Source organism: Buteo buteo, chromosome 12 (genome assembly GCF_964188355.1).
Source record: "Buteo buteo chromosome 12, bButBut1.hap1.1, whole genome shotgun sequence".
Lineage (NCBI taxonomy): Eukaryota > Metazoa > Chordata > Aves > Accipitriformes > Accipitridae > Buteo > Buteo buteo.
This window is the reverse complement of record NC_134182.1, coordinates 34,888,271-34,913,894: the sequence shown is the minus strand read 5'-3', so window position 1 is coordinate 34,913,894 and position 25,624 is coordinate 34,888,271. Positions and strand designations below refer to the sequence as shown.

At 43.5% G+C, this 25,624-nt stretch overlaps 1 protein-coding gene across 1 annotated transcript in view; it reads left to right on the top strand.

The window, feature by feature from the left end:
- PGBD5 (piggyBac transposable element derived 5) overlaps positions 1 to 25,624 on the top strand; it is a 71,919-nt gene that overhangs the window by 18,776 nt on the left and 27,519 nt on the right. Inside the window, exons 2-3 of the mRNA XM_075043309.1 lie at positions 11,924 to 12,351; positions 20,937 to 21,071. Of these exons, the coding sequence (XP_074899410.1) occupies positions 11,924 to 12,351; positions 20,937 to 21,071 (563 nt within the window). The remainder of the gene's footprint in view (positions 1 to 11,923; positions 12,352 to 20,936; positions 21,072 to 25,624) is intronic.

Below are 25,624 nucleotides of genomic sequence, written 5' to 3'. Positions count from 1 at the left end.
GAATGATTGAGGAGGATGTAGGTACAGCATGCTTGTACCTGTGGATTGTAGGAAAAGAGGCAGTGAATACAACTTTCAACACTTTCATGTAACATTACACTGTCTTCAAAATGAAGGCAAAAAGTCTCCAGTGGCAGACCTCCTTCACCAGTAGTTACGGCATTTGATCTGTGCTTACCTGCTAATTAGGTATGCCTTGCCAGAAAGGGTTTAATGGAAAAATGATGTATGAAAGTATGACTGTAGATGTCAGGACTGTGTTAATTCACATGGGCCAGTGCTTGGGAGCAAGGGAGAGAAGTGGGACAGGAACCAGAGGGGGTTGGGACATCTTAATTTTTCTTTTTGAGCAGCCACAGGTGCAGATCTTTATTCTGTGACTTACAACTGAATAACATACAGTTGGACACGCTCCTAACCAATGCTGACCTAGCTGACAACCTTTTTTATCTGACAGTTAATCCTTGTCTCAAAACATGTATCCTTAGAAACAGCAGTTGTAGACTTGAGGAATTCATACTAACATAAGCCTCATCTCATCACTTCAGTGAAATGCCAAGAGAATGGGAAACTTTGAGGTATGGCAGTGCCTCAAAATCGCAGGAGGAAGGGTGGGGAAGGTCAGGGTCCGATAACAGCAAGCAGCTGGGGAAGGCTGGGAATGTGCAGAATGGAGCAAAGGAAAACAGGGCATAGGTCCCAGTGCCAGCCTGAGACATGGATAAGCCAGAAGCACAGATGATACGATTAGCCTAAGATAGCAGAGCATATCAGTCACAGAGTAAAACATTCAGGAAGGCTGACTCCCAGTTCCTGAACTCAGGAAATACTTGTTTTGGCTTGGTGGGCAGGCAGTTTGGAAGGGAAACACTACTTCTGTCTTTGAGAAGCAGTCAAAATTCACAGCCCTTATTTAAACAGGAACTTTTCCAGTTGCTTGTGACCTAGTAAATGTACTCCTTCATCATATCACGAAATCATAAGCCAGCCTGATAGGAAAACAGCAGCTTGCATCTGTCCCCTTTAAGAAAATCAATCTGTAAGTAGATAAGAGCATGCAGGACAGGACATAGGGCCAGGGTTTACAGAGCAAAAAACATACTCAGAAACTTCCTTATTACTATGTTAGTAAAACATTATCTTAAGCATGCCATTGACTCTGCCTATGGCCTCTAATCAGTCACAGGCTTTTGTTCCAGACAGATTTTTCCAAATCATGGAGGATTTAGCTCTGTTATAGTAATCCAAAGATCTGTTCTGAACCTTACTGTGAAGACTACGCGCTTCTTCTATAAGAGGAAGAATATAGTTAGGAAATGTGAAGCTCCAGTCACTGAGGTCTTGAGCTATAAATGTCCTAATCCGTGGTTACAGAATGGGAAGCTATTATTTCTGTTGTGATAATGCCCAGAAGCCTCTGTAGGAATCCTTAATGTGAAGTACTTGGCAAACAGAAGGACACACTTTGCAGTGGTTGTTCCCATGTTATTCATTTAAATTCACCTTGCAGATGCATCCTGTATAATTATACCTGCAGATTCAAGGAGCTGATGTTTGGGCCTGTTTTTTATATAGCAGAAAGATTTATTGGCTTTGTCTTCCACTCCACTACTTAATATGACCCAGATTTCATCACCAACAACCTTTCTTTTTTTTTTTTTCTTTTTTTTTTTTTTTTATGGGAGCACAGCATGAAGTTCTTTGAAGATCTTTGCTGTATGAAGTCTCTGTTGCGGCTAGGTCCAAAATGAGAAATACAAGCTACTTCCTCATTTTGTAAGCTTGAGGTATGTTCTTACAGTGATTAAATCCTACGAGGTCTTTCAGCTTTTGTTGGTTCATATGTTGGCAGCCCCCAAGAAGCGTGGAGAAGATGACCTCCAAGTGTAGCTGTGACCTGGTGTGATGGATGGCTACCAGTAAGCAGTGCCTGTCCGATGACCTTAAATCTTTTCCCTGCTTGATCTCAGAGTGCAGCATACTAAGTTTGTGTTTGAGGAGATGGACTTTGGCTCCAAAGTTACAAGTATCTCTCCTGCAAGGCTATGGGTGAAGACCCATGATGCTCTTCTTTGCAAACCTAGTTCCATGACCTAGTTCCTGGTCTGCTTGCGCCCTGGGAGCTGTGCAGCATGGCGCGGGCCGTGGGGGGAACTGGCTGCTGGGTGCTGAGCAGTTACGCTGGCTGCACACAGCAGCTGGGCAGAGGTTGCAGGAGCGGTGCTGTGTTGCTGAGGGACTGCTATTGCTGAGGATGAGCGGTGCTGTGTTGCTGAGCATCCCACTCCGACTTCATGCACTGTCTAGCTCCGAGTCGTGCTTCTGGCTTGTTCTGTGCAGATACAAATCCCTGAAAGCCTTCCCTGGGGGTACAGTGGTTTGTAAACACGTCTGCATCACCCTGAAGGTAACACAGGCAGTACAAATAATAAATCCACCTTTTTGCACAGATGACTGCCTTTTTTTTTTTTTCTTACACTTTGCTGTTGAAGAAGTGCTCTGGTTTCTTAAAACTGAGAAGTTGTGCATTTATGAGTTATTAGGAAGCCTAAGCAGTTGGAGTGCTGTGGAGTGTGTCATGTATCCTGCGTGTGGTAAGAGGATTAGGGATGTTGATGTGCATGGTATATAGAAGTCATTTATTGAACTTACCAGCCGCTTGGCTATTTTGAGTTCAGATGTTCAGACAGCCTGTGGCACTGGTCACTTCTAAGGGCGGGCAGAACAAGGATGGAAAAAGGCAGTCTAACAACAGGGGCAGGAGTAAAAGAGCAGAAAGTGCATCCTGTGCATGTGTAAAGGAGCCCTGGCCCTAGCAAGGATTGCAAATACATGACCTCCACTTGCATCTTAGGTGTCCTAAGAAAATATTTAGGCTTTCATCTGCCCCTAAGCCTAATGCACCAGTGAGGAACGTGTGGCTTGTAACTGCTTGCCCCAAGGTTTTTGAGGGTGTTGGGGAGGAACATGGAGAATATAAAGTGGGGAAATTACAAGTTTAAAAGCAGCTGTGTAAATGCAGATGCGTTATGATCTTCCTTGATAGTGGTGGTGCAGCCTTCAAATGAGGGTGCCTGTGACTGAAGTGTTGATTTATTTTATTATTATGATCTCTAAAGTGACAAGAGCTCCTTTGCATCCTAGTCTGGGGTGATCACAGCAGAGAAACCTTGTCTTACTGGGCAGGTCGTGAAGCTCACCTAGAAATGCACGTGCACACTTTTCCTAGTGCGAGCAGTAAAATCCAAGGGAGGCTGTTACAACCCAAAGGAAGCAGGTTTGGAAAAAAAGCCTCAGTATAATCCCCATGGAGCTCCTGGCATCAACTTCCTTGGGCAGATTCTGGGTTTTGAGCTCCTAAGTGGGTGCAGCAGTAGGTGCTTAGTTCTGTTCATGGGAGGTAGCATCAAACGCTTTGGGGACTATGTGCTTAACCCTAACAACTATTCTCTGTCTTCTCCAAAAAAGGCTGTAGCTGCTGGGAAGCAATTGCAAAGACCACTACTGTAGCTACCTTAGCTCTTGTAGGATGGAGATGAATCATTAGCAGATTCTGTACTGAAATGAATGTTCTTGCATGAACTGTTCTTACTGAACTGTCTGAATTTCCAGTTGATACATTCTTTCTTTTTTTAAAAAAAAAAAAATCAATTTTTGAACAAAGCAGAAAACCATTTCCTTATGAGACTTGCTCAAATGTAAGAGGTTCATTTTTCAATGACATATGTGTTGCATGCAAATGTGGGAGTTGACGTGAAGGCTTTCAGCATCTCATTAGTTGGGTCACTTGCTTATTGACTTTTATTTACAAAAGATAAATTAAATGTCATGATGATTTGCCTGGAAAACATACTAGGCTATTTTCACTTCTTCAAACGCAAAATCCCTCCGTTTGGAGGCAGGGTCCTGACATCAAATATTGCTAATACTTATACAGGTGGATTTTTATTTTTAAATTGCTGGAAAGGAGCAAGTTGCATGTGGGTAATGGTATTTGTGAACAGTGTGCACTAGAACAGACCAGGAGCCTGGGAGAGAAAGATGCAAAAGTGGATTGCATCTGTAAGAGTTACCAGTGCAGGGGGATCCCCCCATGGGACCACCCCAAAGCAGCCTTCTGGGATTTAGTTATGAGGGTCACCCAGCTGGTAATGGAAGTTGTGCTGACATAAAACTATCCATGCTGCTTTGTAGAGTTATTTCATAAATGTGCACAGCTGTGTCTACAGCCAGATGTGTAACTCCTCTGTGGTCTACCGAAAGCTGTATTACAGATGATGTATGAAGTCAGCATGTTGATGGTTGTCTTTAACCTGCTAGATGTGCTCAGGGTCAGCTGGACTGCCAGGAGCAGCCAATCTGCTCTGGTGGTCGAGTGCAGTAAAATGTTAACAGAGAACTGTATTGGCAAAAGAAAGTCTAATGGACTTTTGCTACGGAAGCTGCTGCAGCAGGAATTCCCCTGATGAGGGACAAGTGTGTTCAGTCCCACAGCCAAATGAATAATGTGCAAAAGATTATGTAAGCTGACGCGATATGGTACTGTTTCAGTGCTGACTGCTGCTTTAAGGTGTTTGGCTTTTTTGAATTATTTTAACCGTAAGGATCTTGTACCAGTGTTTGGGAGGTTCTGTCGGATGTTGATAATGGTGATTGGTAGGTTGTAAGATCTCGCCACAGAAATTAAGTATATAATTAAAGGTGTCAACATTACCTGCAGTGGGCTTTTTATTCTCTCTACTTCACTTGTCACAGCTTGAAGGCTTTGTAGCTTTAAAACATGATGGTAAACACGAAGAGTACTCTCTTAATTAAATGTTTTTTGACCATGGCTTAAATCTACAAGAAGCCACACTTCCATGGAAGACTGCTGCAACATCTCTCGTGTTCTCATTCTCAGACCAATGCTGTTGGTGGCACAGCATACATTTGGTCAACGGGAAAGATGTAAGATCTGCCTGCTTGGTCCCCTGAAAATGCCCAGAAATTTAACTATTTTCGTACAGTGTCTTATCACACATGGTAAGCTGCTGAGTGACAGCCAAAATTCTTTACCCTTGGCATTCCAGTCTTGTTCTTGGTGCTCAACAGAAGTTCTTCATCTTTTCTGGGCTGAACTGCCAGCTAGCACACAGCAGCATTGGTTATCACCCTGGGAGGCCACTATCACGTCGAGTGGGAAGGCTGACTTGTGTTGGGTGGGAACAGGTATGTTACTTCTCCCTGACCTATGTCAGGTTGACATGCTAGACTTGACTCTCAAGGGTTTTGCTATAATGCTGAAGAAAGCTAGATGAGAATCTGGATGCAGTGTACAGCAGGGAAACAAGCTGAACTGCAGGAAGTTCCTTAGTTTACTAAATACTTTGCTGAATTTTACCATTTAGTTTAAATTTTACTGTTTGGTTTACTAAGTTCTTTATTTAACTTGTCATAACTCAGCGCTGTCTGGTGTGGAGGCCAGGGACCCTTTTGACCAGAGTCAGCACAGAGCAGCTGTGCGCTGATTTTCAGTCCTCCTTCATTTGTCCTTGGATTGCTTTTAGACCCAGCTCTTAATTATCTCTATGGATAGAAGTCACATTGCAATGTGTGGATCACTTCATTGCTGACGCTGTGAGGAAAACAATCCTTTTTAATGCTGGGGAGGGAAGAGAAAGTGCCCTTTCACAGAAGCTGTTTGGAACAATTTTTGTGACTACGGTTATTGCATACAGACGTGGAGGCATTGTCAAAGGCTTACTTATAGAGGTTGGAAAAGTGCAGTCAAATCACGCTTTGCTAAATAGCTTGGAATAAACTTAACCGAAACCAAATGTCGAGCAAAAGTGTGTGCTACTGAGTTCCCAGGCAAGGGAGCAAAGTAAGCTTCTGGGGGAAGGTGACCTGGTAAAAACTTACCCAGAAGCATGAGCTGCTGAGAGAGCCCTTATGGTCTAAGAAGAGAACCATCTTTGGAAGGACTATGTCCAGTTTCTTCTTTCTCGTGTAAGAAAGCCAATAAAGTGTCTGTTTGGGAGTTGTGGTTTTTGTTTTGTTTTGGTTTGCGTTTTTTTATTGCATCCTTGTAGGTTGTCTTTGAGCACCAAGCAACTGCACAGGATGGCTTATGTTTTAATCATTTATATAGAACTGTTGTGCTAGGCAGCCCTAAAGGAAAGTTAGATTACCTACCAAAATAACAAAAGCAAGCATCTACTTGCTCTAAAATATTGGTCAGAACCACAGCTGGTATAAATTAGGATGACTCCTTTGACTTGGCAAAATAGACTTGTCACTGAAGCTTTGGTTGCTTTTTTTAATGAACGAAATACATGCAGCATAATATCCTACATTAAAGACCTGGATACTTGCTGCCCAGTTCCTACAGGAGAGCAGTATCTGAAATAAACTGGAATAAAATTCAGAAGAGAATTGTTACATGCACTTACTTCAAGCTGTCTTGACAGGCTTGTCATAAGGCTGTCAAACTGGCTATGGTTTGAGAATGGTCTGATGTACATTTCTTCCAGGCCATTAAGAATAGAGCTGATATGAAAACTGATTTTCTGGCAAGCCAGATAATCTCCAGTGCTTCCAAAGCTTACGGGAGGGAACTTAGTGTGAAACCAAAATTCTGAAAAACCTCACTTGGGAAATACTGGAACATTGTTTTTGATTTTGTTGCTATTGTTTCAGCTTTTTGTATTGGTCTCTACTCATTGAGAAGGATGAAAAACTGTTTACACTGTCTGTCATATTTCATCAATTGACACTTTCCGTGAAAACATCATGATTTTTTTGATGAATGTGTATTTTCTGACAGAAATCTTCTGTCAGCATTTTTTTATATTCTTTAAATAAGGCCCCAAAATCATGTTGTGTACTTTTGGAAAGGTAACTTCTCAGGAATATAAAACAGTCTCTAACTGCTTGGACTTAGGAAAAAGGAATTAATTGGCTTTTCAAACCCTGGTCTTTGAAAGCTGTGCCATATGTCAGAGGAGAAAATACTTCCCAATTGCCAAAAGATAACAGGTTCTGGATAGTTTTTTCTTAAGTTTGCATCTGTATACAGTACACCTAAATGTGCTACCCTCATGCGTGACTAGAAGTTGTTAGATTTTTGCTCAAAGAGGACAATAAAATGACTTCTAAATTCTTAAACTGATGCTTCTACCACTCCTGTGCCTCATTCAGAGGTATTGGGGTCTGCCCAGTTGCTAATGAAGTTAAATTAATTTCAAAGTCTACCCTGGATTAGTTCTGTACAACATTTGTTTCCAAACCATGCAATTTGGATTGCCATACATATGGTAATACCCTAGACCTATCAACCTAATGGGATAATTTATCATGAACCTCAGTTACACTTTGAATGAGAGCACTAAGTCTTTTGCACAGCAGAGCGAAAGGAGAATTTTCTTCTGCTGCATTTTCTTCTCACACATCTGATTTATCCTGCCCAAAATGACAACGCTTTTGACCTCCTTAAGATTTGTACGTTATGTTGTAAGCACTGATAGATTACAGTAGGTTTTGAAACTTTCCATCTTTTATTCTGAGTCTGTGAACTCTGAGCTACTAAATAACAGGTTGCTAATCAGAACAGTAACAATGGAAAGGATAAATTAACCTATTAAAAATGTACTCAAATTACTTAGTCCTGCAAACCAGTTAAGTAAGGAAAAAGCAGTTAATTGACTTAGAGTTCTTATTTTTTTTCCTAACGTGCTGCTCAGTAAGGAAGGCTAGAAACACGGGTAGGATTGGAGCAGGGGGAAAAATGTGAGTGGTGGGGATCCGTCCGACAGGGAAGACCAAAATCTGTAGGAGGACGCGCAGGGTCTGCTCGAAGGATGGTTACGCAGAAGTTTCACATGAACTTTTTCTTAAATCTTTCTGGTTTTTCTGCAATGTGTATGTTTGCTGAGAAATTGAGCGTGCAGCCTGCTGTCTCACTAGGCATCGGACCCAGCGAGGCTGCTGCAGTTTGCTCTGAGCCGAGTTGAGCCAAAACGGGCTCTGCAGTGCGCGCAGTCGGAGGGCGAGGTGCCAGCGGCCGCTCCACGATCCCATCTCCAGGACGGAAGCACAAATGGCTCTCCCTGCTTAGCTTCTTCATTTATTTTGAGTCTATTCTCACAATTTAAATAGCTATGGCTCTGGGGGAGACATTCCTTCTGAGTACAAAACAGAAAATGGAACCAATCTGGTCAAAATAGGATCTAGTAGCAGTAGTGACTTGCAAGGTGATTGCTGCCGATTGCACGTGCAGATTTTTGCTGATAGACAGGGTAAGAAGGGAGAAGGGGAGTTTGTCTGTGCATGTTGTATCGTAGCAGAGGAAGTTTATGTTATTTTTCACGTTCTGCAGAGTCACTTAAAGGAAGCGCAAAGTGCTAGTGCTGGCGTGTGTGCTGACCAGCCAGAGGTTACTCAGTAGAGCTCTGTCCCCACCGTCGGTGTGCACAGAATGCTGGGTCTAGCTGCATCTTTGGAAACTCCAGGAGTGCTTTTGTACTCTGACTTTGTAACTTATATTGGAGATCCTGATTGGTTTTTAAAGCAAAAAAACTCTATGTAAATAAATATATTCTCCATGCACACACTTTAGGGCAGAGGAGAGAGAAAAATTGAATTTTACATACAGTCATAATTGTATATTCATTCTGAGAATGGAAGTCTATGCAAAGCCACTATTTTATTTGACTGAGTAAAGCTTTGAAAGGTAAACGGTGCATGTATGGGACACCGAACTCTTTTCATATCAGTATTTTCTGGGTAAGTGCCATTTAAGTCAATGTAAAAATCCTTAAAAAGTACAAATTTGCTATTTAAGTTTCTTATGCAGTTGGCTCTATATATGGGATATATTTGTGTACTTAGATAGAAAGTCATATTTAAATAATTTATTTTAGGCTAGTCATTAACTATGCAAAACCCAATTCATGTTAAAAATTCAGTTCTCTTCCTACAGAAATTCAATGTCACTCTTGTTTTATTGCATATCAGTAAATTATGAATCAATTGTGCTCACTTTGCCAATAAAGGCTGTTTTTTAAGACAATGAGATTATACAGGGGCTTTCAGAATTATATTTAGTCAACAATTAGGTTGATGTTTGAGTCAGAAAGTGATTCAGCTCACTCTTTTAGAGCTGCGTGGGTTCTGCATGACCAATGGGATACAAATCTTGCATATTTATTTCGAGAAGGAGAGCAGATAGGAGATTCTGTGTGGCTGGAGCAGAACTGCTGGGTAAGAAAGGATTGTCCTATCCAGTATACCTGGCATTTTTCCATAATCACTTTTCAAGGTAAACTTGTGCAGCTACTGGAAATTTAATTACATCAAAAATACCTTTCTGTGCTTCTGACTACTCTTGACTTCCTAAAGATGGAGTCCAGCACATACCTATTGTCCATATCCACCTGTCTCATGACCAACGTATTTAACTTCTTAAAACTTAATGCTTTATGAATGCATCTTGTTTGCCTAGGCATGATTTAAAATGTTATCCCCACTCCCAGCTTCTGCTTCTCAAGGCAAAAATTTACAAACTATCTCTATGCTTTACCTCGAAGGTTGCCTGGGCACTGGAGTTGAATTCAGTAGCTACTCAAGACTTCATGTATAACTAGGAATATACTCTGTGCAGTGTGTTGTTATCAGAAGGCCATATCTACTGTAGAATGTCAAAACTTGATTAAGTTGTGGGGAAGAAGAAAGTGATGTGCTGTAAGTCATACATACAGAATCATTTGTGGAGCATTTTACGTCAGCTATAACAGTCTAGTGGGTGCTAGCAGAATATAAATCTGATCAAAGGAAGAGAAGTCTTTGTTAAGAGACTTTTTATTGCAATAGCATTTAAGGTTAAGTAAGTATATCTATTCTAACCTGATAGTTTTCACTTCATAATGAAAACCTTTTATCATTTAAGCTGAAATTTTCTGCTCTGTCCTTACCAGAACATGGTTTGTGTGGGGCTCTTTACTCTGGTCTTGCTATATAGAAGAATGTGCTTTCAACTGAACTGTTTACTTCCAGTTTCTCAATCTCACAAATTAAAATTGGAAAGTGATCTTTAAATATATGTTTCTTTCCCCACTGCACTCGGAAAAAAACCCACAAAACCCAGCTACTTTTGTTTGCTTTTTTGGCATTCTTTGCAATCGGAAGGTTCACTCTTTCAATGTCTTGGTGCTATTTATGCTGTCCTAATAGCTTGAGTTCACCAGAGTGCACCCAAACATTAAGGCTTAAGAGCAAGTCCAACCACAGTATTTGTGTAGTTCCTCTTAATACTGTTTCATGCAAAATTTCTGCAAGCTATAGCTGTTGCTGCAACTAAGGATGTGCCCTGAGATACAGGGGAACTGGAGAATGTGACCTGACCAACATGGTAGTGGATCTTTGCAGGGCCACATTGTAGAATGGGAAATCTCGTGCTCTGATTCAGCTGGGAGAGCTGACGCTGAGATCCAAGCAGCCACATAGTGCAATGAAGACTCACTTTTGTTAGGCAGAACTTCAAATGAGAAGCTGTGTGCCTCCTGCTTTTGATCAGGAAGAGTGTTTTTCAGACAGTCCCAAGGCTGAAGGCTGTTAAATTAAGGTGCAGTATTTATTGGATCCAGCTCTTAGTTTGGGGTTATAATCAGGACGCTATCTTTTGCACAGGGATGTAGAACTGCTCTTAATCATTGCCCTATCCATTGGATTTGTCCACACTGCCTGTCTCAGGTGTATAGATTTTCACTGCTTTGGTAGGAGAATAGAGAATGTCCCCGTCTCCATAGTCCTCACCTGGTGACTAAAGCACTGCCACAGGGTGGGAGCAAGAAAAACACTACTTTTAAAATGGAGCTTAATTAGCTTATGGAAGGGATTAGAGGAGAGAGGGCTGTAAGGACTGGTGTCTGCATCCCTGGTATAGCAGGCTCGATGTTCCTAATTCAGCTTAATGTAATCTGGTGTCTGACTGGATAACCTTGTTACACTGATACAGTGCTGCCAACCCTTAGAGCCTCCCCTCCTTTTTTTTTTTTTTTTCCCTTCCTTTTCATATGGAATAGTTGAAACTGGCAGAGAAGGTGTAAGATCAGTGAAAAGCTAGAGAAATGTCAGCATGGGACTGCAAGGCTTATTACATTATGGGAGGGAGAGGAGCAGCGTATGCATTGTAATGCTAAAAATATTCCCTGTGATGTGGGACGGTGACAGTAGCCACGTGGTGTCTTTGACTTGTTCTGGTAACGTGCTCTCTTGGGGATGTCAGAATGCAGGATAAGGCTCCAGTGTGGTGGCAGAGGCACAGAACTCAAAAGCACATAGACATGATCTACATGGCTCTGTGTGTGGAGCAGAAGCAGATTTGAAAGTCACAGGATTAATGACAGTGAACTGGGCAGGAATTGGAGGTGCAAAAGGAAAGGTGGGATCAGGTTCTAGTGCCCAGAATCATGTCAGTTGTGGGGCGCACTTTTGCTCTGGAGGGCTCGGACACCTTCTTTCTGGGCTGTTTTGAGGAAGACACTGCTTTGACATGCATATGGACAAGTAAAAGACTATCCAGAAAAAGGCCAAAACAGATGCCGAGGGTAAAAAGTACAGATAGTGTATAAGTGGAAAAATTAAATGCATGCTGCCTCACAGACCTGCATGCTACAAACTAATGAGTGTGCAGAGCAGAGGAAGAAACTATTCAGAGCGTGTTGTATTTGTATCATATCGGAGGAAGACAGACAATATGGGGGGGAGTTTCCTGATGAGATCTGTCAGACAGTGGGTACAATTTCAAAGGAATTAGCTGACATGCCATCACCTTGGCCTTGTTTTCCAGCTTTAGGAGAGTTAATCCTGCTTTAAATTGCTGGTACCGGACATGCCTTGTGATGATCGGGAGTGAGCTTATCCTCCCTTCTTGCTTTTGTCCTAGGTCCAACACGAAAAATGCCCCTGACTGCCAGTGCCATGGACTTTTTTCAACTCTTTGTCCCTGACAACGTACTAAAGAATATGGTGGTCCAAACCAACATGTATGCCAAGAAGTACCAGGAGAGGTTTGGTAGTGACGATGCCTGGATTGACGTCACCTTGACGGAAATGAAGGCCTTCTTAGGCTACATGATATCAACCAGCATCCACCACTGTGAGTCCGTTCTCAGCATCTGGAGCAGCGGCTTCTACAGCAACAAGAGCATTGCACTTATCATGACACAATCACGGTTTGAGAAGATCCTGAAGTACTTCCACATTGTGGCCTTCCGCTCGAGCCAGACAACGCATGGCCTCTACAAAATCCAGCCTTTTCTGGATTCTCTGCAGAATGGCTTTGACTCCGCTTTCAGACCTTCGCAAGCCCAGGTAAGAGTTAACCTGTTGGCGGGGAACATTTAACCTACGTGCTCTAGGTTGTCTCGCTGACTGAAATCGCAGAGCGCAGCTGTCGGAAGAAAGAGCTGCGGCTTCACAGCGTGAAGCTGTGCTGCGGTGCCTCTGTGGAACACGAGGGAAAGCAGCGCTGTCCTATGCGAGTGCTCAGCAATGTTTGACTTACAGCTCTGCAGTGCAGGTACCTGGCATGTTGCAATAGGGATGATGCTCTGCGCGCTGGGGCTGTTTGCTGTAGTGGTCTAATCAAGCCTGGAGACTTCTCAGTGAGGTTAGCACCGCCGGGTTTTGCTATCCTGAGGGTGGGAGGTTGCAGGTTGCTCCTGTGAGGGTGAGTGGAAAGGACAGAGCTGGTGCTGCTGGGCTGGAGGGAGAACTTGTAGCTGTTCCTGCGACAGGCTGAGCATGGGATGCAGGAGCTGACTTTGCTAGGAATGACTGGCCCTGACCCTAGCAGTAGGTGCTTGCCGTATGGTCCAGCAGCACAGCTGCCTCCCCATGACTGGGCAAAGGGAAAATAAGCAGGGGGGCAAGTGCCTTCTCTCGCTGCGGTTGTCAGCTGTCCTCAGCAGCACTGCCTGTGCCTTGTGCCAGCCCTGGTTTTTAATGATGTGCGATGCTTCTATGGAAGAACTTAACGATTGTGGATTTGCAACCAAAGTGCCAGTGAACTGGAAATATTTCCAGGCTACCAGGAATAAAAGTGAACAGGATTCCGATGAATTTTCATTTCCAGATACAATTACGGGTACAGCAGAAGGCCATTCTGTAGGGAGACTGCTCTGTAGACTGGGCAGACAATGTAAGGAACTAAACATAGAAATGTATGTAGCTGGTGGTTGTCTGACTGCAGCTGTACAGTTGAATATTTTTTTTTTAATTAAAAGTGCAAAGAAATCTTTTCTTAATATTCATCATACACTATTTAAACTTTGTTCCACTATAAATTATCTCCTTTTGGAGCTGTTCCTACTGTCCGTGTTCAGAAGTCTGGAAAGAAAAAGGAATAAGCATGAAATATGTTACTACTCGAAATAACTTTTCAATCAGCTCTCTGTTTTCAGAGTATAAAGATTTCACCTAGACATTTGGAAAGGGTGTTGTGTCCATCTTCCTCTTTTTCTTCCTGTTTCCCCTCTGAAGCATCACATTTTTGCCTGCTGCACAAAATTAATAAAGACATAGATGCATCACATCCATTGAAGTGTGCCTAAAGTAAATTGGGAGTGATTACAGTTTTTTTCTATTTTATAGACAATAAAAATCGTACCTGTATAATCAGGACAACACAGCTGTCTAAAAAGCTGTTACGGTAAAGATGGGAGAAGGGAGGAGGGAGGAGTGTTCTCACTAAGCCATGCCAGCAAGGTGCATTTCCATCAAGACAAAACAGGCAGTGAGAGACATAGTATTGTTGGGACCAAGCTCTCATTAAGATATGAAATCTAATCCTTATGGCCGCTGACTTCAATAGGCGGAAGATAAAGGCTTCAGAAATGTGATCACTGTGTCTAATGTAAATGCTTATAATGGTGTACTGTGGGACATGCTGTGAGTGCAAATCCATTAAAGGATAAAATTTGATTTGCATGTATATCCCTTCTCTCTTCCCCACTCCCGAGCAAAGTTTGAGAACTGAATTGGCAAAATCACAGCGTCCTATTTGCAGTGGCAAGACATCTAAATCTCCACAAGCAATATGTATGCTTGTGCTGAGCTTGATAAGGAGATGCTACTCTAAAAAAAAAAGGGGGCGAGGGGAGAAGGAGAAGTGACAGCCCAATTCTCTTGCTTCCCTCTCCACTTCTCTCTTCCCTTTCAGTGTTTACATCAGTGATTTCTATACAGCATGCTTCAGTGGTATTGAGCGAAACAAAAAGCACTAAAATACAGCTTCAAAAATAACTCTGTGAGAAAGAAAAAGGATTTGAATCTGTTGTTAAAAGTACTCTAGGGTAGCGATGGTAGCCTACTGGGGGATGTTCCAGGCCTCCTCCCGAAAGGAGCCCTGTGCCTAATGTCCTCCTGGGTGCCATCAGGCAGGGCTGCACGCTACCTGTCTCGGGAGATGTGGACCCATCTGCTCAAAACAACAGGAGAGACCTCGCCCTGGAAATTGCCTTGAGTGCAGATTAGCAGACTGCAGTAAACATCAAACCCAGAATGTCAGGCCCAGTGAGAAATAATAGAAATAATTAAAAATAATAACACAGTTGCACAGAAACAAAGGGAAAAGACAAGGGGAAAGACCCATTCAGATGGGCTTTTGGATGTGCTGCCTCTTGAAAGTGTTTTGGGAAGAGGGACCCAGGTTTCTGTGATCAGTGATACCTGGAATCCCAAGTTCAAAATGGATTCGTTGCTGAAGGTATACCTGTATCTTAAACATAAGACTTATGGTATCTGGATGGTTTGTGCCTGAGCTGTGATCTATGCTCAAGCTTTAGGCTAGCGTCTTGTAAGTGGCATCAAGCAGAGGAATGACTTGGACTCCTTGCTGTTGAATGCAGCAAAGCCATCGGGCTTGTAGGTAGACTTATTACTGATTTTCTTCCTCTGTGGACTCACAGAACGTGGGTTAGGAAGATGCCGTGTTTAACTCACCCTATGGACAGAGCAGGCAATTTGTGTCAGGTAGGCAGTGCAGCATCTGCTTTCACAGTTATTTCTTCTACAGATTTGATATTTTCCTTTTAGAGAGCTGGAAAAGATTCTTTAAGTGGAATTTCTGTCTCAGAAAATATTTAGGGTTTTTTTCTCATGTGTAACCTCCCCTCCCCCGCTCCAAAATGTGCATGCAAAAATGACACCACGGTTTCTATGGAAGGAAGCAGAGGGAAAGAGAGAACTATGCCAATATACCAAAACAAAGAAAACAGTCTAGTGAATTATAATTATTTTGCTAAATATACTGAGCAAACAAAAGGAAATAATTACTCTCCAGCTTATGAAGGTATTGAAAGCCCAGAACATTATAATTGTGTATCAGCAGTGCTAGCTTCAATTTCTGAAGTAAAAAAAATGGTGTTCTGACGTAGATTGGGTAAGAACGACAGGAATATCATCTGCATCCTATCCCTCCCCAGCATCGTCTGTATAAATAACCTCTGCCTCTACCTGAGCGACAAGAGGCGGAGGTTTGGGTCGGTTCCTGCCATCAGTGTCATCTCTTTGCTGCTGAGGTCCACATAGCTTTGTAGCTGTGCTGCTGTTGACGAGTGGAAGCCTGGAGACAGGGAAGATGCCCTGCCTGAGCTCGGGAGGTATACTGCAACAAATTCAAGGGTACTCACCCGCCAAGGATATACATGAATTCCAGAAACCGGAGGAGCTCAGGAAAATAACATCAGTGCGCAAATATCCTTCTGTGCCTGCTGAGTATTTATATGCTTGTCAGTGGGATGTGACTAGACAGGATCGCTGTCTCTGGCTGCCCCTGACTGGTGTGGGAGAGGTCAGGAGTACAACTCAGGGCACACTCCTCCTCCGTCTCGCTGCAAAGTACCTTCTCTTCAGCATTTTGGAACCAAACATTTCTGTTTACGCCCAGTGAAATGTCAGCTGGGAACAGCCACCTGGAGTCCTTGCCTTAGGCAGCGATGAACTCCCTGGCAAAAAGAGAGACATAACTCTAACCTCTTGCTCCGAAGGCATGGTGCTAAAATATGGCCACTATGGGGCTTGTTTGTGTTTCACTCTTGGTGGTATCATAGGGTACAGCTAAGCAGTTTCAACGTAGTTCTTCCAAACCAGCTCACAGCATGACACAACAGCTTCTCTGAAAACACAGAGGGGCAAAACCAGGCTGATGAACTCGTAGCTCTTTTGTGTCCTCATCATTAGATGTTGATTTGGTATTGGGCATTTCCGAATTACAAGATCTTGCTCAAGTCACACCTCTATATCTCACTTTTACTGTTTTCAGAATGATTCTTTGAGAGTAAGAATGCTGGTCCCAAACCAGGACTGTTCTGTCTTAGGGCTTCTGTGAGTGTAACACAAAGATGTAAGTATTCAGAGGACGACGGCCAAGTATAAGACATGGAGTAAGAGAAAGGCAGACAGAGGAGCAATAAGAATATTGAATAGCAAGGTAAATTTCTGATGTCCTGTAGCTCTTGGCTGGTTGATCCTCCGGTGAAGCCAGATTTTAGGGAGAGTTTGACAGCAGAAAATGATGAACCTTTACGGCTATTTTTAAATTACCTAATGGTAATGGAGTGCTGTAAGAACTGATTTTTCTTTAAAGACAGTCAATTGAAGACTGAACAAATGGGCAGAGGAGCGTGAAATCATGGCCCCATCAGAGGTGGGAGGTAACCTTTGAATGATGGCAAAGGGGATCACTAAAATGTGGATAGACCAAACAGGTCTTTGAAAGTGAAGAGAAAGAATCTGTCTGATACATTGGAGAAGAAGAGCTATCAGAGAGAAATAAAGAAAAGCGATGTGGCCACTGTGATGGACTAGGAGAATGGCTTTCCAGCAGCAATCTGTAGGGCAAGATTGCTTTATGTTGAGGCCAAAAGGAAAACTGTTGCAGAATGGCTGTGGGCTTGGATGAAAACCTGACTCAGTGGGTGGGTTGTTACTCTCAAATGAATAACATTTTAGAGCTGTTACTCAGAAAGCAGGGAAAATGCAGGCACTGCCTGGCTCAGAAGACCTTGCACGGAGTTGGAGGTAAAGACTGACATTCAGATTCACTGGCCAGCGAGATCTGCAGCAGGAGGAGAGGGATGTCTGCAATGACCAAAAAAAGACATAGTAAGGGGTTATCTTAAGGGAAGGGAGATGCTCTCAAATGCAGCGTAATAAAATCAGAACTGACAACTAGATATGCAAGCAGAGATGTCAGATACTAGCAGAGAATTTAGTTAAGACAGGAGGAGCTTTGGAGCAAAGAAGCAGAAGCACAAGCTACTATTGCAGAAGCAATGCCTGAATCTGTGCATGCAGGTGCATCCAGGGTCTCTGTTTGCAACTGAATGGTACCCACCAAAAGCCAGAGACAAGGCAAGCTGAGGCAGTTTCTCCAGGAGATGGGCTGAAAAGACAGCCGGCATTTGGAATGGCCATGGAGCTAAGAGAAGATAAGCTGTCTCAGGGACATGTTGGTTCATTATCTAAGGCAGTGGAGTCCAGGAAGTCCAAGTACAAATAGTTAGTGGCTCTGGGCTTTGCCTATGAGCCTGTTTGGGCTGTGGTGAGAGCAGGATGGGTGGAACTGTGGAGTAGAAAGAGCTTTGGAGGTGATCTAAAATGGAGAAGGCAGGCAGGCACTCCTGACGGTGGCTAGCTGTTTTGTTCAGTGAATGAAAGATGTTGTGAGATGAAGCAATTGGTGGAGAGGGAAGACTCCAAGATGGGTCTCCAGCACTTGGAATGCATGTACATATTGAGGGGAGAACAATGAGTTAAAGCTTGGCAAGAAGATCTAGCAGGAATGAGGATGGCTATAAAGAAGAGGGGAAAAAAAAAAGCAATGGGATAGCTGTGGGGAGCAAAGCAACTAGATGAGGAGCTGCTTAGACTTGAACAAAACTGGGGATGTGAGAGAAGGACATGGGGATGATTTTTATGAAGAAATCCACAAGATATCTTGCATCAAAGGAATTCAGAACAGGAAGAGGGGAGGGCTTGGGGAGTGAGTCAAAGATGGTGAAGAGGCAGCCAGGAATACGTGTAGGAGTCAATTAAACCTGGAAGTAGATTTTTAGCTAGGAAGATGAGAAGCAGGAATGAATATGCCATGGGGGCAGTAAGCTCACTCTAGGAAAAGCAGTCATTGCTGCGACAGCAAGAATGGGGAATGGGGAAGGAGCAAATACCACTTTGCATGAGGATTTGGCAAAGAGGTGGATTTGAGATTACAGGAGGAGCGAGGAGGCTGAGAATGGAGGAGAGTGAACAAACTAATAGGACTGGCCAGTGGCAACAGGGCTAACTTTTGTCGTAAGAAAACCATGTCAGTGCCAGAAGCAACAAATTGCCCCCTTTGAAAACAAGATGGGGATCAGCTGTTCCAGCAGCAGGCACAGCCCATACAGTGCCTCGCTTGCAAAGTCCTTCGCAGCTGTTGAAGCAGTGGTTGCATACGGAGGGGTGACAACAGTTGTCTCCCCGCCCGCTCTGGAGGAAGCAAGAAGAGCAAGATCCAGGGTTTTCAGTTCAGTTTCCCTGCCTGTCCACGTTGCCTCTTTGCAGCAACAGCAAATCTTGCCCTACTCTGTTTCCATTTTTGTTCCCGCTTCCCAGCAGTTCAGTAGGGACTTCAGTGGAGCATTAGTCTTCTTATGGAGAAATAGGAATGACTTAAACATTCACGATAGGGGAAAGGAGGGGAAGCTCTGGGTCCTAGGGGAAGGCAGGGCTGAGCGTGGGCAGGGAGAAGGGGAAGATGGGGAGAGGTTTTAAAAATTCAGATTTGTTTTCTAAATTTAAGGCTGACAGGCCTTAATGTGTCTTAGAAGGCAAAAAGAGTGTGAAGGGTAAGCAGGATGCAGTAGAGCTGCTGTGAGAAGAGCTGATGCTGTGGCGCAGAGGGAGGGAGCTGAGCTAATGACAGAGGGTAAAAAATGTCCTCAAGTGATGCTTATACAGCCTTTTCTTTCTGCTGCTCTCCATCCTACAGCGGGGGAGATTATAACAGTTGAACCACACCACTCAGTGGGATCTGGCACGTAAGAGGGCCTTTCCAGAAGCTGAGGAATTCTTAATGGTGTATCCAACTCCATCCCAAAGGATGTGGTCCTCCCCTCTGCACAGAAGAAGCAGAAAGGCAAAAGCAAATAAGGGCACGTTTAATATTTGCAAAACGCTGTCAGAATTCCCTGAGGTGGAAGTGTGAAACACCTCAGGTGGCCTTCAGAAAGGAAGAGCGGTGTTTCGTGTGGACCTTGAGAATAGGATTTGGCTTCAGTGGGAAAATGGGGCAGCTGCAGCCTTAAGAACAAATAGCTTCGTGTGCAGCTCTCCTTGCTCGCATCTGCATTTTGGTGTATAATTTGAACATTTCATGAGAGTGCTTTCAGATGGTCCTGTGAATGTTTTATGAGCCGTTAAGAAGTGGAGTGCGTATAAAGGAAAGTGTGCAGCCGCCACTGCGTCGGGAGGGCACGGGTGCCTATTTTGGGCTAACAGAGTGATGTTCAACAAACGTCTTGTATTCAGGAGGCCAGCAGCTGCTCGTCACTGGTGCTTAACTGCTTACCCACCACATCTCTCCTACGAGCATCGCTCCCAGGTTTAATGCAGCTTTGTTCTCGTTTCCGCCACTGGCTGCGTGCAGATGTGCACAAAAGTAGCACGCATGCAGATGTGGAAAGGCTTGGTCTGAGGGTGAGAGCCTCTGCACTGTGGATACCTGTGTCTGAGCCTGTCTCTTGGGGTGATGGTCACTGGAAAAGAATGGGCTCCTTTAGATCATAACCCATCTGACTTATTTTGCACATCTTTAAAAGGGTGTGAATGATGGCCTCCTGGGACTGCTCCTCCCTGATGTACTAGGAGGGGAGCCTGCAGTGGCTTGCTCTAATTTAGATGTAGAGGTCTGAAGTTGATCAGCATTCATCAGCTGAGACTTTTCAACAGTTTCCAAGCGTTTGTACTCTCACAAGTGACTTGCTAGACAGCTCACACACCATGCAGTCAGGGACGTGTATGTTATGCATAGCTACCTGTGAGCTGCAAGGAGGTAGTAGTGCTTTTCTATGGGTGGGTTCTATGGTGTAAAGCCTAGCGACTTTGCTACAGAATTAATGGAGAGAAGTGTAACAAAACAGCTATAAGGAACAGGGAACCGCTTATATCATCTGGATGCAGAGTGCAGAAATTGCTTCACTTTCACAGATTTTCGTTACTTGCTCCAGTCTGCCTTGTCTTTTTCTATTCCTGCCTCTGGTCCTTTATCTTTCTGTCTCTCTTTGTCAAATTTTTCAGCTCCTGAGGCAAGAGAGGCTTCCCTGAAGCTGCTGCCACCAGGAAAAATGTTTTCTGTCTCTTCACCACTTCCTTAAGTGGCACTAGAAGATACCTTTTTCTCCCTTAACTTCTCTCCCTCTGCTGTGTGTTTGCCTTTGCTGCAACCAAGGAGTGTACCTTACAACATATTGTAGGGCATGTTTGGGTAGGAGACATTCTGCCAAATAAGACAAAGCTGATGATGAAGCTTGGAGAAGGATGCTGCTAACAATCTCTATCCACCTACCCCCATCCCCTGCCTCATTTTGAACTGTAGCTGATAGTGGGAGGTAGAGGCCACATTTTGGAGGGATGTTAAACTGTAGCTGATAGTGAGAAGTGAGAGCCATGGCTTGCAATGTTTGCAAAGCATGTGTGGAGCAGCCATCCACAATGGAGTGTGGCCAGGCTTTGGTTTTTGGTTTTTGTTGGATGGTAGCATTGAACAAAAGTGGGTTTGCTCCTTTGTATGAGGTAATGCACGCAAGCACAATGCAAGGTTTGTATTTCCTTGGGAGAATTTAAAGCACCATTTTTTTCAGCAATCACGTACTCTTCTGTTTCTCCCCCTCCACCTCTTTTCTTGCCACTTGCAGGTACTACATGAGCCCCTGATTGACGAAGATCCTGTTTTCATTGCCACATGCACAGAGCGGGAGCTGCGCAAGAGGAAAAAGAGGAAATTCAGTCTCTGGGTTCGGCAGTGCTCATCCACCGGTTTCATCTGCCAGGTGGGTTTTACCTCTTCCGATGTCTTGATCCAGTTCCAGCAGGCCCTTAAATATATTGCAGGACCAAAGGTAACAGCCACTTCTCTTCATTGCCTTGCTGGGGGCTACAGTCTGAATGCAGCAGGCCTCTGACTGCTGCAGATACTAGATCCGATGGACGGTGACGACAGGTTCCTGATGCTCTGTTTGCTGTTTGATTTAACTGAGGGTGCCTGTCTCTAATACTGTCCATCTGGCTGCCAGCCCTGAGCTAATTAAATTGAAATGGAGTTAAAAGGTCTGTCTGTTTGTACATCCTAAGTTTATCTAAATGTCTAGGTACTGTGACTTCTGTAATTTTTAATGAGTCAGCTTCTCTAAGTATAACGCTGCATCTGTGATAGCCAGTGGTATCCAATAGACTAAATCAATACGGTATCAAGATGTCCATTTTTCTGTGAGAAACATTAGCAGGGTTTCCTATTACATCTCTTTTCACACCTCTACTTCTCTACCAAAGAAATAAAATCTGATGTGACTTCAAGGTGAGATATGAGCTTGAGTGGGAGACATGTTAAAGGATTTGGTTTTAGTGTTGTAAAGCACTGGGGACAACTTTTCAAATTCTTGGATTCCCCAATTGCTGATGTATTTTGAGAGCTCTTGAAAAATCCAGCCGTTTCTTTTTGATACCTAGAGGTGAGGGGGCAGATATTTTCTGATAACTTCTTTTTCCCAAGAGCTTCTGTGAAAACGTGTCCTGCATGCTCCAGAGCAGCGGTTTGGAGGTGCAGGTAGGACATGCACACTGCCTGCTTAGGCTGAATGCATGTCAAAACTGCAGGGCCTGTGGATTTGCTGTGGTTGAACATTTGTTCACAGCAAAATTTGATCCGTGAATCACTATGACTGTTTGAGTAGCTATGCAAGAAAAGAGGCTCGCTGGGAACAGGGGTTTGCATTTTCAGTAATGCTATTCACTGTAAGAAGAAAATTAGGTTCATGCATCTTCCATCCAGGTTTTAAAGCAGTTGTTTTCATCCAATACAAAATAGATTCACCTTGTGAAGCATCCTGGGAAGTTTCTGCTCTCAAGGCTTTTGGAAAGTCATTTGCTACACAGAGGCAGTGTCCTTAATCTCCAAGGTGAATTCCACCAGTCCCACACGCAGCTTATTACTGAAGAGTAATGGGTACAGCAAGCACAAAGTTTGCTGATCTCTCTCACCATGCTCCCCCCAGCCAACTGCCACCAAACTAATAAGTCTTCAGACATGCCAGAGATTTCACATTCTGAGCTATAATTACATTGCGCCTCCCGTCCTGTCCATCGAGAGAGTAAATTAATGGAATGTCAAATTAGACAGAATGGATGCTCAGCACCACCCTAATCCTTCTGCTCCCTTAATGAATTAAATACTCATGCTTCACTTGCATCCGGATGACGTCCAGGATCATCTTACCAGCTGCCTTCTATTTTCATTCCATGAGTTGGCTGTAATTATCATCATGCTAAAATGATTGGGTGAGAGGGACCTCAGGGAAGAGTGAAAAAGAATATACAGGAACAGGAACACGAACATTCATGCTAAAATGGAAGAACCTTTTCTGGGGAGGATGGGCGTCTTCAAATATGGTATTCTTGAAATGCTATGTTCGGTTACCCGTCACACTTATGAGGGATCTTGCAGAATCCAAAGCACGCACTTGGTAGTTGTTTGGTGTATTAACTGTATTGAAACAGAGAAGGGGGTGTTTACTGTGTTTAACATATGGAGAGAATTGATCTAAATAAGAAAAAAATCCAATGTTTTCCCCCTTCATGTGCACACCTTCCCCTCCATCTCTTGTGAAACTGCCATCATGAAGGAAAGACTTGTTGCCTGATAGTTAAGGACTGACTGGTCTAGCACCAGTATGCTGTCAGAAAAACCTTACAGCACTTACTTGGAAATACGCAGAAATTCTGTAATATGGTCTGGATGAATTCCCTCCCTCATTGTTTCGACATGATGACATCAAGGTCATTTTATTCAGGATAATATATGACTATAAACACTTCATAAATCAGGCTAATTCGATTTCAAAAGTCTGAATAATATCTATAAAAAGGTGAGGAAGCCCAGGCAGAAGAGGGAAGTGAGCTACATATGACTAGCTCTCAGGAATGGAAGGAACCTCAAGAAGGCTGTGATGCTTCTGGCCAGAAGCAAGGTCCTCTGAACCTGAATGATGAGTTGAAAAATGTCCATTTGAGGACATCCCCATTTTCCCTGTGATCTGCTTTTCCCACGATGCAAAGGGTTGGTTCGTTTGTTTTCCTAATGTAAAAATGATATCAGTGTTTTGAAGGCACATGCTGAGCTACTCCGTGAACAGCTCCTGATCGGCAGCTCACAGGGCAGTTGTTAATGTTAGTAGTTTTAGCTGTTTGACCCCCCAAATTCCTCTGTCGTCTTGTTCTCATGAAAAAAACTCTGAATCACTTTTTTGGGGGTGAGTAAATACTTCTGTTTGATGGCTCATCATTTGCTTTTTTAAGCAAATGGTGTTTGGTTAAAAATCCAGCCCAATAAGCCATTCATGGAACAGAAGTGGCATAAAAACCAAATATTGCCTGTGGATATAAGAAGGTGCATAGGCTTATATATGCATAATATAAATAATGTGTATATATTAGACTACTTTTCTGTAATACAGATAACCTGGCTCCACACTGACAGTTAAGTCTCTGTTTTAAGATGGATGCACAATTTCAGATCATATCTCTGCTTTGGAATTCCTCAAGCAAAGCATCTTGTTGCAGCGAATAGCTTTGTTGCTGAGCATCTTTGCACGGTCAGCTGGCCAAGTGGGAACATGCAGGAAGGACACATCATTCAAACAAAGTAAATATACGTCTACAGCAGCTGGGAACATGAACAAAACCTTTCAGAGGGCTAGAAGGGCTCCAGGAGAGCTGACTTTGGCAAAGCAGGCAGCAAAACTGCCCTGATGCTGTTGCTTTTTTCAGCCATCCTTGATGCTGGACATCAAGTTGGCAGCAGCTGCTGCTGCAGGAGAGGGCTTGGGCCTTCTTCTTTCTTTCTTTCTAATTCAATGAGACCAGCAAACTCAGCTTGCAGGACCTCAGGTGTCCGTCTCTGCTCCATCTTCTCTTTGCTTTCCTCATTTCCCTCCAATATATTTCCCTACATATGTGTTACCACTAAGACACTTTCTGAAGCAGTATTTTAATATCTTGATTGCAGTTTAAATGATCACAGTGGCTTAGAAGTGTTTCTTTCTTTCTTAGCATATTTGCTGAGTAAGTCATCCTATTTAAATCAAAACTCTAGTTGTGTCAGTTTTACTTCTCCCTTTTTCTCTCAAAAAGTCTGGAACACTTGCTTGTAAAAGATGTTCATAAATATGATTGGTAAGACTCTTCATCATTTTAGATATAGCAATAAAGCTCATAAAAAACTGCTGAGAGTTCCCAAAAATATGATCAGGGCTAATTATTTTGTCCTGGCAGGGCACATCATGCTCTCTCTTTCTTTTCCTTGGGTAACTGTTACTAAGTGATGCCTAGTCCTTGTTCTCCTGCACAAGAAGGTTTTCTGGTCATTTTGCAGAAGGAGAAGGAAGCGCAGGAAGCTGGTGCCATGCGCTGGACCCCACAGGGAGTCGGGCAGGATGAGCTGTTCCTTTAGTGCCTCCTCCTGAACCGCAGGGCCACGGCACAAACATAACCCGAAAGGCAGTCCCTGACCCAAAGAGCCATCAATCAGCAAAATGGAAGGCAGTATGTAGATGGTAGAGAGCACTGCAAAGGGACTGTCAGGCAATATTAATCACTATGATAGGCGGTAATGGAATTAGCTCATCAACATAATTATTCACTTAACAAACCTGTGATGATATGGTGGAGAAGAAATGACTTTATGGATGTGTGTATCCTTTCCTGTTCCTTGGGATGAAGTTTGTTCTCTGAGGCTATTCTGGATGCTCTTCCCTTCCCACACCCCCTCCCTGCCCCCAAACTATATATGGGCTCTGCACTCGCTTTTATTCACTGGCAGCAAGTTCTTGCAATAATGCATTTCATTTTCACTAATATCCCTGTGAAACGTGTCACTCCTCAGATTTATGAACTACTTTAGATCCTTGTGCTGGGACTGAATTTGAGATTCCACCTTCCACTGCTTACCCTGAAGAAGTGATGAGTCACAACAGATTAAGGAAAAGGGCTGTGTCTCTGTAGCTTGAGTCTTCCCACCTTACTGAATGGTCAGAGACTTGCACTATAGCAGTATTTAAAGACTGCAACCTGGATCAGGGTGGCCCCTGCATGAGAGGGTAAGAAATGGCTCTCTCCCTGAAGAGCAGCAGTCTCAGTGAAGGGAGATGTCTGAGGTCTCTCCATAGATCAGTGGCAGAGCTCTCAGTTGCAGAAAAAAACCCCAATGTAAACACCATGCTTTCATAGTAAATGCTGTAGCTCGTTCTTGCTTTCAAACAGGGTAAGTACAGTCAGCTTGAATACTTTATAACCCTGTTGGTTTTACAGAGTAAGAACTTATTTCCAGAAT